Source organism: Triturus cristatus, chromosome 8 (assembly GCF_964204655.1).
Source record: "Triturus cristatus chromosome 8, aTriCri1.1, whole genome shotgun sequence".
In the NCBI taxonomy this organism is placed as follows: Eukaryota; Metazoa; Chordata; class Amphibia; order Caudata; family Salamandridae; genus Triturus; species Triturus cristatus.
In genome coordinates, this window is record NC_140591.1 from 165,225,045 (window position 1) to 165,246,366 (window position 21,322).

A 21,322-nucleotide genomic window follows, 5' to 3' on the forward strand; every position below is an offset into this window, starting at 1 on the left:
TGGCAGAGGTAGGTACCTTTGTCCAAATAGTGACCCTTGCTTCTAGTCGGGGTAAGGGGGATACACATCTAAAATAACCCCTGCTCACCCCCTTGGTAGCTTGGCACGAGCAGATGGGGTTATCTGAGAGGCAGTGTGTAAAGATTTTGTGAACACATACAGTCATACAGTGAATACCCTACAAATGGATACCACACCAGTTTAGAAAAATAATTAATCTTTATCTAAACCAAAACAAGACCAAACAATAAAAATCATCCACAGTATAGTAATCAAAATATGACTTTCAAAAGGTAGAAATAGTTCTGTTCCAAGAAAATGTGAGATGCAACACTTTTACACAAAGTACCTTGGATGCGTCGAAAAATGCACGCAAAAAGGGTAGCAGGGAAGGTGATGCGTCGGTTCCTTACACTCAGGGAAGGTGATGCGTTGGTTCCTTGCTCCAGGAGAGGTGATGCATTGGTTCCTTACCAGAGAGGAGGTGATGCCTCGGTTTCTTACTGTGTCGCCCAACGATGCAGCAGACTTGACGCTTCCATGTGTTGCGTGATGATCCGGTGCGATGCATCGGTTCTTCTCCAATCGGTGGGGTGATCTTGGACATCGGAGATCGGTGCACAGGATTCGTCGCACAGCAGACACTTCAGCCACGAGCAGGCAATGCGTCGATTCTTCGGCTGCGGCGATGAGTCGGAAATCTTCTCTCGGACTGTTGTGATGCGTCAGAAACAGGGGATGCGTCGATTTTCACGGTTCTTGCAGTTTCCAGTCCCAAAAAACCTCCAGATGCCCAGAACACTGGCAGACACCTCTCAGCAGGTCAGAACTCCCAGCAAAGGAGGTCGGGTGGACTTGGGGTGAAGTCTTTGTGTCCCTGAGACTTCAGAACCGGAGGCAAACTCAATTTCAAGCCCTTGGCGATCTTCTGCAAGCAGGACACACAGCAAACAGCAACGTTCTTCTCCTTTCCTTGGCAGCAAGTAGCCACTGCAGGCCAACCCCATACAACAAACAGCACAGGGGCAGTTTTCCTCCTCAGCTTCTCCGGCTCTTCTCATTGGCAAAGGTTCCTCTTGATTCCAAGAAGTGATTTAAAAGTCTGGGGTCTGGACCCCTTTTTTTGTACTGTGAATCTCTTTGTTCTATAGTGCAGAGAAGGTCTTTGCCCAGCCAAAACCAGTTCTGTCCTCTCTGGTGCAGCTTCCTGGCAGGAGGTGGAGACAGCATTGCGGAAAGCAGACCAGGCCAAATCAGTTGAAAGGAAATCCCCCCCCCCCGACTCTAAATGCAGCTCAGGTCTATTCAGCCCAGCCCTGACTCATCCAGACTCTCTGGAGCCACTGCACCTCCCCAGCCCCTGTCACCCCAAAGCCAGACAGTAAATACACAACCTAGCAGAGGCACGCTGGATGGTTAGGCAAGAAAATACCTACTTTCAGAAAGTGGTATTTTCAAACCCGAATGTAAAAATCACTCTCACTAAAAGATGCTTCTTAACATTCTGAGTTTGGGCGGATCAAACTATTTTTCTATCTTGTTCCCATGGGCAGTTATGCTTATAAAATGTTATAAGAAACTCCCCATTGTATCCTATGGGGACAGATAGCCTTACAATAGTGAAAAACGAAATTGTCAGTATTTCACTGTCAGGACGTGCTTCACACATCAGGGCATGCACTACCTTTTACATACACTGCATCCTGCCCACAGGGGTACCTTGGGCCTACCTTAGGGGGGACTAACATGTAAGAAAAGGGAAGGTTAGGACCTGGCAAGTGGGTGCACTTGCCAAGTCGACATGGCAGTACTAAGCTGCGCACAGACACCGTGGTGGCAGGTCTGAGTTACATTTCCAGGCTGCTTGTGTGGGTGGCACAATCAGTGCTGCAGACCCACTAGCAGCATTTGATTAACAGACCCTGGGCACAAACAGTGCACTATACTAGGGACTTGCCAGTAAATCAAATAAGCCAATCATGGAAACACCAATCCATAACAACAGTTTACAAAGGGAGCACTTGCACTTTGGTACTGAACAGCAGTGGCAAAGTGCCCAAAGCATCTAGACCAGCAAAACGAAGTCCAACACACAGCAAAAACACTGGAGGCAAAGGCAAAAATATAGGGGAAACCCAAGCCAATGATGCCAGGTCTAACAGTGCCAGTAATGAGCCAGCATTTGTTTATATGGTAAATGGGAGGGGAGAGGTTGCAGCACAGAAGAAATCCCGCAAAGCACAGCTTCCAAAACATGTTTTTACATTTAGATAAGCTATTCAGGAGGAACGTGAACATGTACAGTGAAGTACCACTGAATCTAGCATTAGAGCATATACAAACCAACAGAGGAATGCAAAAAGCCTTTTATGCAGTTTCGCCAATCTGGCATTAGCCCAATTGAGTTAATAGCAGTGCTTTAAACAGTGGTGTAGCTGGACCTACAGCCACCCGGGGCGGGATCTAAGTTTGCCGTCCGGTGCAAGTAAGAGTGGGGGAGGTAACGGCCAACTTGTTCAGGCTGGTGGACTGGTGGCCGACGGACCACTTGTTCTTGGGGCGAGGGGGGTGGTGGTAGTTGACAGACACAACTTGCTCACCTTTGCCGTCCTGAAAAACAGTGAAGCCCGGGGCAGACCGCACCCCCCTAACTATGCCACTGGCTATAAATGGGCAGGTACTCACAGGTACTGAGTACCTGCACTTCTTTAATTATAAGGAAGAGTACCTGCACTTCTCATCCCAGGTGCAATGCATATCATGGGAGAGTACCGGACCTTCTCATTAGCACCCAGGTATTATAGGATAGTAAGTGGCTAGCACTTCAGTTTTTCCATATAAAGCACTGGTTAATGGTTATCCACTCCTGGGAGGCTGGAGGTGGTACTGTAATGAGTGTAACAAGATGTGGCTTCAAAAGACAAGTTTTCGCTTCCTTCCAGAAGTTGGGAAGGTATAGAGCCTGCCAGAGCTGAACTGGGATGAGTTTGGGGAATATTTTTGTGAATGTCCCTGAAAACGTCTGAACTCTTTTATCCCTTTCCATCAAGTGGGGGACATGTGATGTCTGACTTAGTGTTCACACAGGCAGCCTTCCGGGAGGCTGCAGTCCTACCATCTTATTGAGTGCTTCAAATATTTATCACGATTTTATTGGACTGTAATAAATCGAGGAATGTGTTGGTTAAATGCCTGGCACCAGGAATCAAATATAATAAGCTTTGATAGACGTTCTGAATTAATTAAAAGTGGCTCTCTGCCAAACAGGCTCTTAAAGAGCATTATTTTTAGAATGTGTAGCAACCGCTGGGAGCAAGAATGCGCTCACCTGTGGGCTGCTTTTGGTAAAGAGAACAATATGGCCTTTAAAAGGATGCCAGGAAACCACCTAACACACAGGACGAGGAGCCACACGTGTCCCAGGATAATGCTTCTGAAGCTGGGCCCTGGCAGGACTGGGAACCGAAACTGGCCCTGGCAAACAGCTCGGCTGGCCCCCCGGGGGTTGGGGGTGGGGGCTAGTTGGAAGCACCACTCTTGTCTCACCGCTGCAGCTTTTGCTACAGTATCCTGTTGTTTACTTTCAGGTCATTTAACAAACAGGTTCCCAGCCGAGGCGATCTGGCTGCATTTTTTGTATAACCTGTTTTTTGATCCTTCCCGTAGAAGTTTCCTACTGAGCCGCCAACTATTCGCACCCGCACATGGAAGATGCGGAAAAATCTGTGTAATGAACGAGAAAGGTGGCATGGCTATTTTTACCTAGGAAAACATCAGGAGGTTGCACGACCAGAGGGAACTACATCGTGCTTCACTGGGAGATGCAAAGTACAAAAACTGCTTTTAGGAGTCAAAAATAAATCACAGACATCCTCAGCACTGCCTGAGGGAAGTAGAAGGGCCATTTTAAAGCTGTGATTCAATTGGCTGAGACCCGTACAGTTTGCCATGCTATGTCTGTTGCTGAATGTGTACCATGAATCACAGGATGCTGTGGCCTGCACATCAGCTCTCATCGGGACCAATGAAAAGAGAGGCCAGGAGGCCTCTTAGGCTTGAGGTTTGAACTCAAAGGGGACTTCTGATGTAGTCATTTGTCAAGACTAGAGGAGCCTTTTCAGTTTTGCCCCGGGCTCGAAACGCTGAAATTAGCCTGGAGCCCCCCTGAGAGCTTCTGCCCCTTATAACGCGGGCACCACAAGAGAAGATATTTTCATTTATTTAATAACTGTGAGTTTAATATAGTGTCACGTGTTGCTGCTCATTTACTTCAGAGCGCTATAACAGACAACACACAGGTATGTGAAGAGACGTAAAACAAGGGAGAGAGGAGTTCAGTCAGATGAACAATGCTCCTATCTAATGACCTTCAATTACAACCCATGCTCAGAAGAGTTTCTGCAGGAAGCCCGTTTGCATATTTCAGTCTTTAGGAGTTTCCTGTACTGAGTATAAATATTAATGCATTTTTCATGTAGTGCTTCGTACTGCATTTCTGCCATTTCTAAGCACTCTAAATACCAAATGTTAGTATTATCCAATCTGTTACCCAATCTAGATGGACACTCCTTCTCCCACCTCGCTGCCAAAGCCTAGAACACCCTCCCCCTCCACCTTCTCACTGCACCATCGCTGACCCACTTCAGGAAGGGACTCAAGACCTTGCTCTCCGATGATACCCGCAGCACAGCGCCCGGATACCCCCCGTGGTGATTGGTCACAATATACAAATACGACTTGATTGTTTGATTCAAATTACCTACTATAGAATACTGGAATATTAAGGGCTGTGCAGGCAGTCCACAGTCAGTCAGGGTTGCGGAGGTCATTTCCTTGACCACCCTAGCTGGACTACCACCCGCCATATTTTAAGATATCCACCGGCCTCAGAGATATCTCTGTGCTTTCAGTGGAGCCATCATCACAGCAGCTAATCTTCAGGCACTGAAAGTTTGGTGGACACCCACCGTGCTTCATGCGGCAACTCACTAAACTTTCTTGTTTTCCAAAACCAACCTCTTGAAGTGGGAGAGCACTTTTTGAAAAACAGAAAATAAATGACACCAATGACCCGTGGTATTTTCTCTAGGCTTGGGAGAAAATAAAATTACGCCAGCATTAAATTACAGCAGAGTAAAATTCACATTATCTTGTTATATTAAATCCCCGTAATTGTGCCATTACACCACTTCGCGTAACTACACACCATTCATGGTAAAGATTTAACACGAACCTGCCCCTTAGTAAAAATTTAACATGAACGAACAGGAACAACCGAACACAAGCAGCTGTTGTTTGTGCTGCTTCTGTGGTTTTTGCACTTTTTTTTTTTTTTTTTTAGCAAAATGCATTCTCGCATCAGAAATTGATGCAAGGACGCATTTCATGCTAAAATATAGCCCTAAGTGAGAGACTAGCATTTTGCGTAGTTACACATAATTTTGCCAACAAATTGCATAGAGCAAACTTCTTGAATTTCACACTCCCCTCGTTTTCTCTGGGGGGGGGGAGGGGGGTGGGCAGGCATTTCTTCTATTCCTTCAGTTGGGGATTGCCTAGCCTAGTCTGGCTGTGTAAAAATTGCATCAGACCGCCCGCGTTAAATAAGTAGGATGTTCTGATGGGGTAAGCCAGGCCGTCGGTAGCTGGAGATCTCTCAATGTGGCAGATAGTAGTCTGCTAGGGTAGCAAAGATTATGACTCCCTCATAGCAGACAGCGGGCTATCTGCCGTAACTCACAGTAACTTCTATAGTCTGATGTTGCAGCCTTTCTAGACTAGCGATGAGCTTCTTGGGTTGGCCCCTGTTGATGATGCAAAAGGCTATGTGTGCCATGAAAAAGACTTGTATTGGCTCCGGCCAGAGATCAGTTTGGAGCAGTTGAAGAATTTCACCAGGGGCTAAATATTAATACTTTTGACTGCTATGTTGTCGTGCTACTATGTTGACTTGAAGGGGAAGCAAAAATAATACAGAGTGAAAAATCATTATCAGGTTCCAAGCTTTTTGGGTAGTGGGTGGGGATTAGCTAGCCATTTAGATGATTTGAAGGGTAGAGGGCTGAACTCAGATTGACCCATTCCAAGGATCTCAGTTTTGTCTTTGTTTATACATAGATGCTCTTATTCATCCAGTGAAGTCTTTAGTCTAAACATGAGGTTATGCTTGTGGGAATGTCTGAATGTTGGATGTCATCCCGCATACATATGGAAGTTGATTTTGTGTTGATCCAGTGTTTAGATATGTGGCTACTGGTTGAGCAGGGTGAAACCCACTCAAGCAGCAACCACAATTCCTTTCAGGGTGAAACACCAGCAAACCCCAAATTAAACTGTGCTTACCCCTCTGGTAGCTTGGAACAAAATCTGTCAGGTTTAACCTGGAGAAGATGCTTAAAGTATTTATGCAACACAAAAACAGTAATACAGTGAAAACACAACACAAGAAAAATCCCACACCAAGTAATGCAGTGATAACATAACACAAGAAAACACTCACAACAATTTAAAAATATAGAGTAAAATTGAGTAAATTATTTGACACCAAAAGGACAAATGTCCAATTAGTAGAACCGGAGAGATGCAACCTTAAAGATTTAGGTAAAAATAGTGCTTAAAGCCCAAAGTGCCAACCGTGGTTATCTGGTCACACCAGACCGGGACACACTCACAAGTTCGGGTTGACCACAATGGAGCAAGGGTCGGATACTGGGACCAAGTTAGTCCCTCTGAGAAATTAGCTTAAATCCTATTTGTGGTCCCAAAAAGCGATGCATAGTCTGTATCAATGATGCGTTGCGCAGCGGAGGTTCCGATGAGCTGTAAGGCTGCAGTGTGGGCTTGCGTCTAGGCTGCGTTGCGTTGTGTCGGTTCAGATAAGAGGCTGTGAGGTCCGTGTCGATGATGCGTCGTACAGCAGCATTTCCGAAATGCTATGCTGGCTGCGCTGTGTCGAGGCTGGGTCACACAGCGTCAGTTCCGATGAAGTGCTGCAAAGAGCTGCATCAGGTTTGCATCGCGCTGTGTTAGTTCTGATGAGACAACAGCTGAGCTGCAGCAGGTAGAGTCCATGTGCAATGTTCAAGATGGTTGGAGCCTTTTCTGTCCCTGAGGCTCTGATCAAGAGGCCAGCCAACTAGCTCTTGGAGTCACTCTGGTGGTCCTGGGTCCAGTTCTGCTCAGTCAGGCAGCAGAGCACTCCTTTTGCAGCCGAGCAGCACAGCAGTCCTTCTTCTGAGTTTTCCACAGGTCCAGACGTGTACTGAAGAGTGGGTCGGAGGGTCTCCTTTTTATACCTGGCGCCCACATTGAAGTGCAAAAAGCTTTCGGAGTTTCCCACTATAGCACTATAGAGGCGTGTGGGATGTCCTGCCTCCTTGCCCTGGTCTTAATTTGTATGAAGGCACAATAGGCTAGTGTGAAGTCATTTGTGTGTGAGCTGGCCTAGTGCCTTTGAAGTTCAAGTGAGGTAGGTGACAGCCCCGCCTCCCCTTCAAGTCAGAGATAGCCCAATCCTTCCAACACCCAAACTCTACTGTGTGGCTGTCTAGGAGGAATACGCATGGGTGAACGGCTGACTACACCTAGTCATGTGACCCAGGAACATGTTGCAGGTGCCAAATGGTTAGGACAAAAAAATTTAACTCTCGAAAAGGGGTATTTTCAGACTTGTGACTTAAAATCCAACTTTACCATTAAAGAGCGGCTGGTGACATTTGAAAGTAGTGGGGCGTAATAGTTTGGTATGAGCGTCATAAAGGGGGGTTTTCCCCCCCCCAGGAGAATTTTGAAAAAAGTGGACACATTGTGCATTTTTAAGCACATTTGAGAAAGCAAGAAGGTTCATAAAGCAATTGCAACTATTGTTCTTTGTGCACTCCACCCTGCTTCCTAAAATACCCTAACCTGGTATTACATCAACACAACATTTAAAGGCAGAAACTGGAACCACTGGCTGATAAAGTGCTGGGATGTACTCGTGGGATAGCAACTGACACTTTATCATCCAGTTTCTAACACATGCATAGGAATGACATGCTTAAGGTCACACAACGCTCAGTTTTAATGTTGCTGTTTCGGTTCTGATGATGCAAACTCTCCGTAAAATGTCTACTTCTCCCTCCCCCCAATTGGTTGTATCCAATATGTGAGTGCCCGGGCGAGATCACACAGTTCTAAGGGATGGATCATGGTGTTAGAGTTGCTGTATCTTTTCTAAGGGTGCAAACCATAAGTGATGCTTGGACTACTTACCATATTCTTCAGTACTCTAGTCTCTAAATCGCAGTCTTCTTCATTATAATGCTTCCTAATGAGGCTTCTGCCTCAGAGCTTAGACCAGCAGAACTAAAACCGTACACCGTGGAACATATGATACCTCAGAACCATGCCTACAGTATGGTGTGGCCTCCTACTTGTATTTATTTCCAGGCACTTTCACCACTGTAAAATGTTATCCAGACATTTTGTGCATATTTGGTGTTCCGCTAATGGTCCAGGCAAATCCCATTGATGATCGTCGAGCATGTCACTGATTTCCTTTTCCTTTTCATTACTAGCCACTCCCCCATGCTCGTGAATTCTAGCAACTCGGGCTGGTGCAGCCATTTGCGGGAAGAGCATGCTGTTTATGTGCCTCAGATGTTGACTGTCGGTAAAAGACCCTTCAAAGAGTGCTTGTGAGATGGTTTCCCCGCACCGCAGACACTTAGACCCTATTGTTGTTTTGATGCATCCTTCCAGCAGATTTAATATAGCCTTATAGACCACCGTAGCGAGCTATACCGGCTATTAAAGGCCTGCTGCAGCGTTAAAGGCCCGAGCCGAAGGCGAAGGGCTTTAACAAGGCAGCGGGACTTTAAAAGCCGTTATAGCCCTGCTATGAAGGGTTATAAGGCTATGAGAACATTCTGCCACTAGACGGCAGAATGTTCTAACAAATTAAACAAAGGCTTCAGGGAGCGCGAGGGGATTGAAATTCCCTCAGTCTCCCTGAAGCCTTTGTTCACAGCCACAAAGAAGCATTGGAATGTTGGAGCTCCGGGCTTATACCAGCCATTATAAGCCCGGAGCACCCCATTGTATTCAATGGAGCTTCCAAAATTCCAATGTTCTAATAAATATTAGAATTCTGATATTTATTAGAACATTGGAATGTTGGAAGCTCCATTGAAAACAATGGAGTGCTCCGGGCTTATAATGGCTGGTATAAGCCCGGAGCTCAAACATTCCAATGTTTCTTTGTTCACAGCTCTTGCTGTGAACAAAGGCTTCAGGGAGCCTGAGGGGATTTCAATCCCCTTGCGCTCCCTGAAGCTTTTCTTTTGTTTGTTAGAACACTCTGCCCTCTAGTGGCAGAATGTTCTAATAGCCTTATAGCCCTTCGTAGCAGGGCTATACCGGCTATTAAAGTCCTGCTGCTTTGTTAAAGTCCCTCGCCTTCTCCTCGGGCCTTTAACGCTGCAGTGGGCCTTTAATAGCCGGTACAGCCTGCTACGGCGGCTATAAGACTATAATATAACCAGATCCGTTTGAGGCCAGCTGTCTGAATATTGGGTAATGACTTGGGGGTGTGCTGGGTGGACACAAGCGTCTTCACAAAATACTGAAACAAGCAATCAGCGCTGCCCTAGTTCTTTGTTTCCTTATTTGAGATTATACTCTTTTTAATTAGGATTTCTGCAACTTTATTTGCAACAAGGCCCATTAGTGTCCAGAGTACCACACTGGTACAGAGGGCTCACTTTCAAGGAGTTAAACATGAATAACGTCGATGTTTTCTATATATTATTAGTACACGGAGGTTGGAATTTTCAGAAGTTTATAAAAATAAACTGGCAAGCCATGTTGTAATGTGTAACAGTATGTTACTGGCAGTAGTGACCATACAGAAGATACATAAGATGGAGCTAATTGGCATACATAAGTGATCCCATTCGTTGTGTACTTGCTGAAGGTCACAGGGTGACTTGCTGAAGCACAGACCTCAAGGATGTCGCCTTGAGGTTAAAGTTGCTGCCTGGGTGTCAATGGTGCCCTCCTTGTGATGCCTCCCTCCCTCCCCACACTTTTCCTTCCCGTTGCAAGGCCTGGCCAGGGTAGCACACCAGGAACAGAAGTTTCCTCTGTCCAGAACTATCTGATAAACATTATTACAGACAGATAGATGGGCCCTGTAAACACTCAGCAATCCGAGGAGAAAGAGGGAGGTAAAAGTGTTCACAGACATAAATGGTTGTGTAAGTAGCGCTGTCTGATTTAAAACCCGCCATTAAAAGTCACACAGCCATCAGTAACCATGGGTCGCGAGAGTCCATTGAACGTTCAAGTCACCCGACAATGCATAAACGTGTTTGCACGGTGGGGGCATTAAGCATGCAGGACACCTGGAGCTCCGCCTATGCCTGCTGACAAAAAGAATATGCTTGATAATTCAATGCAATGACTCCGAGATAGGGAGCCACCCATGTGATGTTTTTTCCCCGAAATAATTGTAACTCTAACTTGAAACCATGTACTACTCAACTGACAAACCGAACTTAAATTTTATTATCAATTTATTTGCCTCTTTCTTTTTTTTTACCCTGCAGCTTCCCCGAGTGTGACTCCAAGTGCTGCCTTGTGGAGGCCAGGCAGCCCGGGCTGGAACGTGTGAGGCGGAGATGTGACGAGGTGGTGGTCAGAAGGAGGAATAATATTAATAATACCTCCTCTCTCGTCTCCAACCACTCCTCTTCACTTCCTTGTGATGTGCTGTAGCTGTAGTAGCCTCTGCAACAACTACTGTCTCTACTCTCCAATGGGGCGCTGCTGGAGCTGTGGAGGCAAGAGAGACTGCAAGCGCTGCAATGGCAGAAAGGGCCAATCACTGCATGGCTTCATAAAGCCATATGGTGATTGGTCATGAGAGATCTGTCGACCTGAAGGGAACCTACCACCCCCACGCTGAGTGAGGCCTAATAATCCCATCTCAGAGCCAATCCAAACACCCCGCTCTTGCTGTTATGTTACCAGCACAGCAAGAGAGCAGTGCCAGGAACGGCTTGAGCAGGGGATGTTAGCGCTCATTAGGAGACTGTGGGGCTACAGCTGTGATTCCCCCCAGCTCACTAATTGAAAATGTTAGAGAGGCCTCTAGTGCGCATGTCAAGCTGGCCGCAGAAATGTTGCCATTCAACCCGATATGCGCACTGCCAGTCTGGCGCTTTTAAGAGTGAGTGACTGTGGTGGGGGTACAACTGCTCATGGTGAACCTGATTGTGTGACTCACTCTCAATAATTTTTAAGCCCCTCCCACCTTCCTCGGGAGGAAGGAACTTAAATAAACATCTGAACTGGCCCGTGGCTGAGTGAAAACATCTGACCGCAGCGGCCAGAATTTTTTTTTATTGAATATTTAAATGTAATACTTTGGATGAGGGGCACAAATAGGGGGCGGGGGCACAAATATTGTGGGTCAACGCCCCAGTGCTCTCAAAGAGGAACCTTCGTCTCTGTTCCTCAGACACCAAACATAACATTCCTACCTGCTACCAAACAAAAGTTAGCACGTATTGAATGTAATAAGGTAACTCAATGGTATCCTATGGGAGAGGTTGGCCTTGCACTAGTGAAAAAAATAATTTGAGATGTTTTTCACTACCAGGACATGTAGAACTTAAAAGTACATGTCCAACATTTTAAATATAGAAGACACTCTTCCCTATGGGCTGTTAGGGCCCTCCCTTGGGGTGACTTAAATGTATATAAAATAAAGGTTTAGACCTGGCAAAAGGGTTTATATACTAGGTCAAAATGGCAGTTTAAAACTGCACACACAAGCTGCAACTGCAGGCCTGAGACATGTTTAGACTGGGTACTAAAGTGGGTGGCACAAAAGTGCTGCATGCCCACTAATAGCATTTAATTTACAGGGCCTGGGTACCTGTATTACCACTTTACTAGGAACTTACAAGTAAATTAAATGTGCCAATTGGGTGTAAGCCAATTTCACCATGTGTAAGGGAGAGAGCACAAGTGTTAGCAGGGGTAAAGTCCTCAAAGTCCTAAAAGCCAACAAAAAGGGGTTCAGAACACAGGAGGGTGAAGGCAGAATATTTGGGTATAACCCTGCAGAGAGGGCAAAATCCAATATCCAGTAACTGGGACAAGAGACAAATTTAAATATTGAAGTGTAGTTAAGAGAGAGTGGACGACTCATCTAACTGGATTCTACCTTTTTGCTTGTGGCTAGACACATAATATCCCATGTAAGACGTAGCAGATCCTGATATTATTTCATAACTGCTTTAAAGGAATCAAAGGGTGCGCATCACCAACTAACTCTGTAAGTGTGAATGATGCCTTCAAGAGTGATTGCTCAAAATGCACTCTCGTGCATACTCCAGCTGGTCGGTTACAAATGGTTCACAGTAGATCCAGTGGGGCTTTTGATCATTTACTCAGCAGTTATTGAATACACACCTCTCAATACCAGTTGCATCCTGGAACTTGTTATTCGTGTCTTTTGGTTTTAGGTGGTATTTTAAATAGGGGTATTCAGAACTCGTGGAGTTTCACGCCATGGAATGCTGCAGAGTTTCCTTAAAATTCCAAGAGATTCTCCGGAATTTGGTGAGCAGGCGAAAGTTGGCATGTAGCGCTGACTTTTAATGCCGCAAGCTTGTTCCGTGTTGTAAAAATCATGTGAACGGCACCATGCGGCACTCCAGAGGACACTGTTTCTTTCTGCCGCTCGAGTAGATTTTCTACTCGAGCAGCAGCTTTCTCAATGCGAACTACAGCGAGCTGCATTGAAAGTCTGTGTTCAGTGGCGCAACGAAACTTAAGGGGCCCCCCGGCACAGTTAATGGAGGGGGCCCCCACACTACGGACTCAGCCAGGAGCATTAAAGCCAGGAGCCCCACCGCCCACGCACAGTGCCGGAGGGGGTCCCCTAAAGCTTGGGGGCCCCCGCACTGCAGGGGCTGTGGGGGCTATTGTTACGACACTGCCTGCTTTTGGAAATCTCAACGGAAGGCATTCTAGCACTCGAAAATTGCACAAAGGGACGCAAATTCTCACTCGTGCTTGCCAGCTCAACGTCGGCAAACCACGAGTGAGAAAAAACTCCCCCACGAGGTGGTTGCCGGAGTTTTGCAGGAACTCCGCGCTCCAAGTGGAGGAGGCAAAACTCTGCAAACTCCACTGGCGGGGCAGAATATTTCACCCTCCCTTGATTTTAATGTCACCAATGGAAGTCTCCTTATTTTTCATTCATTTGCCCAAAAACATATGCTGCATCTGGGTACTGTGGAAACTGCTGATGATTGCGCAACAAGTATTTGCACCCGCTTTATGTGTTATTGCCTTAACGGTAGGGTCACTGGAATTATGCAGCAGGGAAGGATCAGATTATGTGGTAGGATTCACTAAATCATGTGGCAAGAAAAGATAATTATGTGGAGTATTACTTACTTATTTTGTAATTTTTGCGCAAATATATTACTTTATTAGTAGCAGTGTTCAGGAAAAACAGAAATAAGTAATAGAAAGTGGACCTTTGCAAAGGGATCTCCACAGTACAGCAACACGTGTTACTACATTTTAATTAAATTCTGATCCATTTGAGCTAAAAACAATTTTTTTTGTCAAACTCAAAACTCTGCCGATTATTCAACAGATGATGGATTAAGTGGCAAATGCAGAAAAACCATAATTATGCGGAAACAATAAAATCGCATAATTCCAATGGCCCTGCTTAAGGGCCTGACTGCCAGCTCGTATCTCCAGGGAGTGCTTCACTAGTTTGTGCACTAGCATAGGCACCCGTACAAACCTGCACCACATTCACTTTGGTTCATCCAGGAAGTGAAGGGACTTCTGCCTGAACGTAGATGGTGAGCAATGCTGAGCTGGTGGAGCTGCTTCTCTCGCAGTTTCTCACCTGTCTGTCTCCCAGACAAACACCCCGACACAGCCCTCCACCGTCTCTCCCTTCCTCACTGGCATCTCTACCGCACACACTTCCTCTCTCACTCCGTCGCTGCCACGCAACCTTTTTGACTCTCTCTCATCACCTCTCCATCAGTTGGACACACACATATTATCTCTGTGCCTCCCTAACAGTCACCCTCCATGGCACTCTCTCCCTCTTTCACTCATCTATCTCTGAAAAACACACACTCTCTCCCAGCCGCCCTGGATCAATCAATCTATCTATCTATCTATCTATCTATCTATCTATCTATCTATCTATCTATCATCCATTAATTTGTCTACCCATCTAGTTATCTTTCTATCTACCTAGCTGTCTATCATCCATCTATTTGCATATCTATCTACCTATTTATCATCCATCCATGTGTCTATCATCCATTTGTAAATCTATGTATCTATCTATTTACCTATCTATCCATTTGTTTATCTATATATTTATTAATCTATCTATCATTCATTTGTAAATCTATGTATCTATCTACCTATCTTCCATCCATTCATTTGTTTATCTATCTATATATCTATCTATCTATCTACCTACCTATCACTCTAGCTGCCTATCTTTCATCCATGTGCCTATCTATCTATCTATCTATCTATCTATCTACCTATCTATTTTACGTCCATCCATTTGTCTATCTATCATCTATTTGTAAATCAATCTCTCTACCGATAGATCTATCGATCTATCTATGTATCTATGTATGTATGTATGTATGTATCTATCTATCTATCAATCAATCAATCATCCATCCATTTGTAAATCTATCTATCCATCCATCCATCCATCCATCCATCCATCCATCCATCCATCCATCCATCCATCCATCCATCCATCCATCCATCCATCTATCTATCTATCTATCTATCTATCTATCTATCTATCTATCTATCTATCTATCTATCTATCGCTCTATCGCTCTATCGCTCTATCTATCGCTCTATCTATCGCTCTATCTGCCTTTCGTAGCGATCACTCGCCTCCTGTATTCTCTCTCTTGCGCTCTCAAACACACACACGTTTACTCTTAGCCTCCGTGGCACTCTCGTTCTCTCTGTCACACGCACATTTTTCGCTGTCAGCTTCCACGACTCTCTCTCTCTGCTGCTCCCCTTCTTTTGCTCTTTCTCTTTCATGCACTCTTTCCGCAGCCTATCTGTCTCCATGGCTGTCTCTGTTTCTCTCTCATATTCTACCCCTCTCTTTCTCTCGCTCTGTTTTTCTCTCTCAAACACACAAACATACACTCTCAGAAAGATGCTTGTGAGCACACGTGTAACGGCAGCCCCGACTACGAAAAACTCATCTGTGTGGCCAGACTGCATAAACTTTGTACAAGTGCAGTGAATTTTGCCTGAGCTTTTTTTGCGCCGACCTTCTAAGTGTAAACATTCTGTGCAGATTTTGGCGCAAACATTGTGGTGCACGAGTGCCGTGGCACCATGTTGGTTATTCAGGGGTAGGTGGGTTCAGATCTTCGTTTCGGTCTGCTCTTTAGTTTTCACAACAAAGTAAAGACGACCCTGAAATTGTCCATGACGCATAACACATCTTAATGTAAATTTTCCGGCAAATTCCCATTGCGGATCTGGATAGGGAACCCCCTTGCTTGGGCGTAAGTTTGCCAGAACCGTCACAACATAAAGAAATAAAACCCCAATGAAAATATCGCCAGGAATGCTGTGAACCTGATGCACGAAGCCCCGCGAAGCTCACACCATCCTGGATGTCTGCTGCGGGGGCGTTATCCTCAGCTCAAGATGCACTCCTCTCCCTGGCCCCACCTTCCCATCACAAACACCATCACACCGTATTCACTCATTCTGGTGTTTTACAAACAGCTTGTCTCATTCATTTTAACATAAATCCGAAGCTCGGGCTGGGATGAAACACACCTCTAGATAGCTCCAGGGGTAAGACACGAGCTGTGACCATCAGGGGCAGCTTCTGGGTCCTGAGCCAGTCTCTAGATTCACAAGACTCGGATTCGAGTCTCATTTTCCTATTTGACCACACGGTGTGACCCTCGGCAAAATTCTCTGCCAAACATTGGAAGCACGGCGAGGAAATGTATCTTGCTCTGCATAAGAGCACCCGCTCTTTCACGAAATTTAAGGTGAAGTGTGAGATGACAGGTATCCCACAGTGAAGAGACTGTGTACTCAAGTCTCTGACTCATGCTGAGACGGACTTGTCAGGAAAGAAAAACATCAAAATATAAAACTGAAGAATATAAAAAACATATAGCGCTTGATGTTAAGTCTGTGGGATTTTGAAGCGCTGAAAGAAACAGGTAGTACTACAATCCTTCATAAGGGTGCGCATTTCATCATCATTGCGCATGTGTAAGGTAATCTCGACCTCTGCAATAATCCTACCTGCAAACTCAACATTATATGTAGAACGCCGCAGAAGGCGCTTTAACCCATTGAACTGTCTTAACAACTTCTAAATACACTCTTTCATTTGAATGCGCCTAAACGTGCCCGTACCCTTTGCATTCAAAATTGATGGCGCTAAATTTTACTTTTTTGTGGAACTTCCAGTAAAGATAAAAATACTCCGGTTTTCTACACCCCAGATCCCCTCCCGACACACTTTTCCAACGAATTCCAGGCCGTTGCGTTGCCTGGTGACATCTAGTTGGGTTTACACAAATGTCACATCATTGCTTGAGTGCCCCATTAAGGATACTCATCCGCATAGCACCTGTCTCAGAGTTTTAGAGTACTGCTGTCAAGTGCCGGCGGTCTAGCTCACTGCACTCGGACCGCTCATTCAAAGCACTGCAGCAACTGAGGTGCGGTCCGGTCCCCTCAAGGCGCACGGCGGCATCACTCACCTCACTCATGTTTGCCTTTGGATGACAGCTCCCGGGTCTCCACGTCGTCGGAACAGGAAGGAATGCTCGGAGTCACCACTCTGTCCCCAGATGTTCTTTAAAAGGGCCGTCCTGTGGCATCGTGTCTTGTGTACAACCAATAGGAATCACCCTGTGCCCAGCCCTCTCACTCAGAGCGCGTGGGGGGACACCTGGCGGCCGGCGCTGGAACTGCAAACTGCACTTGCCTCGGCGACTACGAAAGGGGAATTCAGGGCAGAGAAACCGAGAGCTGGGAACGACCTCCGTTGGAAGGCAGGATGCACCCAGCATACTTATGCACCGTGAGGGGAATCCCAAAGAAGCTTTGGAGATGACTTGTTCTCGTGCCCCGCGTGCCGCCACCGCCTCGCGGCTGCGTAGCAGTGCTGCACACCTCTGTTGCTGTTACCATGCTCGAAGGCAGGCTTGTTATTGACGATGAAAAGTGTTCGGGCAGTTCGCCCAGGTCGAGTCTCAGATAAGTGATTTAAGGGGTGGGGACGTTACACTGCAGCAGGGCCATTAACCCGATGGGCTATTAGAGCGACTTTAAGGCGACTCCAACGGAAGGAGAGGTAGCGTCTCACTTTAGACCAGCCTGCATCGCAGGGGATTCTTTTATTACACACGCCTCTCCGAGCCCCCATAAACCGCAGTTCCTGCTGTGTCCTCAAATGGCCCACGCATAGAAATAACACAGAGGGGTGCGCTTAACTTGCCTTTTCCGCTGTGCCTGTGCTCGGGCCACTGGATATATTTATTAACATATCCCAGCATGGATTACCATCCCCCAACATGGCCATGCCAGCAGTACTGCGGAATTCCCAATGGCTGGCAGCGGCGTAGCTAGGTTGCCATGGTCCCCATTGCAAGCAAAGCAACTGGGCACCCCCTTAGGGTTGCCACCTGACGGTTTTCTAGTCGCACCATTGGTATTTTAATGTCGCACCGGTACAAAAAAACAAAATCGCTTAAAGCTGGCATGTTTAGCCCTTATCTGTACATACTTCAAACAGCAAATAGAAAGAGAAAATGCTATTGCACGTGTTCTAGAGCGGTGTTAATGATCCCTGACGAATAATTAAAATAAACAAAGGCAGAAAAGTCATGCTACAAATAAATACATTTGATTTTCTTTAAAGTCCTATTTACTGTCAGGTCAGGCCCTTTGTAGATTCTTAAAACAATAAATGACCAGTATTTTTCTCTTTGAAAGTGGGAAACCCTAGAACCTTCACTAGGGTGGCATCCCAGCCTGTCAGCTGCCCCTCCACTCCTCCACCTCCTTCACAGCCTGCATCTCCCATAATAAAACTCACTACCATTCTCACGCCCATACTACTGTATTTTCACTCCTTGCCCTGTATTTCTGCAAGTCAAAGCCGTAACCCTAAAAAGCACCCCCAAAGCTAATAGGTTTGGCCCTTGTAAAGTGCATGCACACCAAGACCTTAAATGCAGGGACCCCACAACCATACTGTTGCCCTCACATAGATACATCAATCACGCTGCACTTCAGAAGGCATATGCCGTACTCTGCACTCACACAGGCACAACTTTAAACCTGTAGACTACTTACCCTGCACGCGAAAAGAAAATTATAATCCTGTGATCGCACAGGCACATCCATTGCAATGCACTCACAAAACATGGTGTCCAACTTGCACTGTTCATTACCACATACACTGAATGCTAGGATGCACTCCATTGTTTTACTCCTTTTTTAATCTCCTTATTATACTGCTGCTCAGTGGCAATGATTTAGCGTGCTGGCTTGAATCGTGCTCTGTCCCGGTAGCACTTACGACAAATACACTCGCCAAACTGGAAGGTGGTTACCCCCCAGTATCAAGCCGCTACAGCTCTGGAAGCAATGTGATTGCAAAAATTCAAAAAAATAAACGATTCAAAACCAAATTGTAATCCATTTAATCCATAGTAATCCGTGTCTGTATACAAATGTATTCCATGTTAATACAACAATAGGCTTTCCACACTTGTATTTCTACAGAAATGCCAATCCAGGCCTTATACCGTAGCACGTCAGAATTCACTATACTTCCTTGGAAACCGTGCATGTGTTTACCCAATGTATTTCGGGCTATTCGTCAGGGGTCTAAAACATAAATAAATAAAGTCCATCAGTTGACAACAAAAGATCCTAAATATGCACATGCAAGTAAATACACCAATACATGGCTTAACCTCAAGTGATACCTCGCAGTACAATGTCTTGCACATTTTTATTTATTCTAAAACAAAAGACCCATTCTTCAATATCCCCATTAACAAGCTACTCTGTTGCGTGCGCAGTGCTTAATTTGTGCTCGTGGTTTCCGGTGCTCGGCACCGGCATTTAATTGTTAGCACCAGCACTTATGACAGTCTGGCACATGGTGGTGCTGTTTGAGTAATTTAGAGATGAGCAGAACAACAGTTGTTCATTAATTCAATCTACATTAAAAACGACTAATACCTGCCTCCCAAGCCATTCTTATAGCTTTGGGGGACTAGAATGTTCTGAATTATCACATTTATAGGAATGTGATGGCTAGTAGTTGTGGACATATTGTTGTTCACCATGCTGGCAGGGGCAATGGGTGTTGCAATCTGTGGTGGCCTCCTGATGAAGGCCCTGGCACTTATTTTTTTTTCAAATTAAGCACTGTGCGTGCTCACTGATAACAAAAGCATCCCTCCTTAATTAAAACTCATGCAAGAAGATTTAGTGTCTCCCTCTTATAATCCCAAAAATGCACAACCCACTCACCCTACTGTCCGTGTGTAATGATACTCTCAAATGTTCGGCGCCGTGACCAGCAGCGTGACTGTGTGTTTAGCTCTCCCTCCCAAGTTGTATCCTGCATTAGATTATCTGAAAGAAACTACTTATATCCACTCAGGTGAAGCCTATTAGAACGTTCTCCTGTTCAAACATCCCACGTGATTGCTGTGGCTGACTCTGCCACTGGAAGTTGACTAAAAGTACAAAATAAATACGAGTAATCCATGCCTACTCCCAACCGAATAAAAATAAAAGTAAAAATGAACCAATACGATGTTTGGTGTTAAATGTCCAATGTCCTTTGACCGTTGTAACTTTGATGCGCTTTAAATGTCCACGCGATTCCCAAGTAAACTTGATGTTTTTCGTACTTCTTCTCTTCCTTATGTTTCTGACCAGGGTGCAATCCTAACGTGAGGACAGTTCATTACTACATGCCTATACGTGGGTCCCTTGCTCACTTTGCCACTGGATTCAAGCTAGCCTGGCTGATGAGGGGTGTTACCCCGAAGCCAGTCCCAGGATGTTTGTTTCCGGTTCAGGGAAGACCTGACTTGGCAGTTCGGACTGGACTGTTCCCATGAGGCACAGGGTCAAGACTGATTTGCATATAGCTGGGTCTGAACTGAGGTGGCGAAGTGAGCTAGTGAGCTAAAGAACGATGATGGATTCAACCCAGATCTGTGACTGGGGGTGAGTGTCCGAAAAGTTTCAGCACTTTGTCCATCATCTCCTTGTGTCTGCTTTTGCATTTAGGAGCACACTGTCACTAATATATATAAAGCACTACATCCCTCATCTCCTTGTCTCTGCTTTGTTCGCCCTAAGTTGGCAGGGTATGCCCAAACATGGGTCTGTACTCACTTTGCCACTGGATTCAAGCTAGCCTAACTGATGAGGGGTGTTACCCCGAAAACGGTCCCCGAATGCTTGGATCCGGTTCAGGGAAGACCTGGCTTGGCAGTTTGGACTGGACTTTTCCCATGAGGCACAGGGTCAAGATTGATTTGCATATAGCTGGGTCTGAACTGTGGCGGCGAAGTGAGCTAAATAACGATGATGGATTCAACCCAGATCTGTGACTGGGGGTGACTGTCTGAAAAGTTTCAGCGCTCCGTCCATCATCTTCTTGTGTCTGCTTTGTGTGCCCTAAGTTGGCAGGGTATGCCCAGACAGTGGCTACCACATCGTGCTTTATATATATTAGTGACAGTGTGCTCCTAAATGCAAAGCAGACACAAGGAGATGATGGACGTAGTGCTGAAACTTTTCAGACAGTCACCCCCAGTCACAGATCTGGGTTGAATCCATCATCGTTATTTAGCTCACTAGCTCACTTCGCCACCCAAGTTCAGACACAGCTATATGTAAATCAGTCTAGACCCTGTGCCTCATGGGAACAGTCCAGCCCAAACTGCCAAGCCATGTCTTCCCTGAACCAGAAACAAGCATCCTGGGACCGGTTCCGGGCTAACAGCCCTAATCAGCCAGGCCAGCTTGAATCCAGTGGCAAAGTGAGCAAGGGACCCATGTCTGGGCATACCCTGCCAACTTAGGGCGAACAAAGCAAACAGAAGGAGATGATGGACGGAGCACTGAAACTTTTCAGACACTCACCCCCAGTCACAGATCTGGGTTGAATCCATCATTGTTTTTTAGCTCACTTCGCCACCCCAGTTCAGACACAGCTATATGC

The 21,322-nt window shown here is 45.8% G+C and overlaps 1 protein-coding gene across 1 annotated transcript in view; it reads right to left on the reverse strand.

Annotated features, from left to right (window-relative positions):
* Positions 1-16,949, reverse strand: part of PCP4 (Purkinje cell protein 4) — a 205,804-nt gene extending 188,855 nt beyond the window's left edge. The window contains exon 1 of the mRNA XM_085624040.1: positions 16,821-16,949. Within this exon, the coding sequence (XP_085480166.1) occupies positions 16,821-16,829 (9 nt within the window). The 5' untranslated portion in view covers positions 16,830-16,949. The remainder of the gene's footprint in view (positions 1-16,820) is intronic.
* Positions 16,950-21,322: the final 4,373 nt, after the last annotated feature.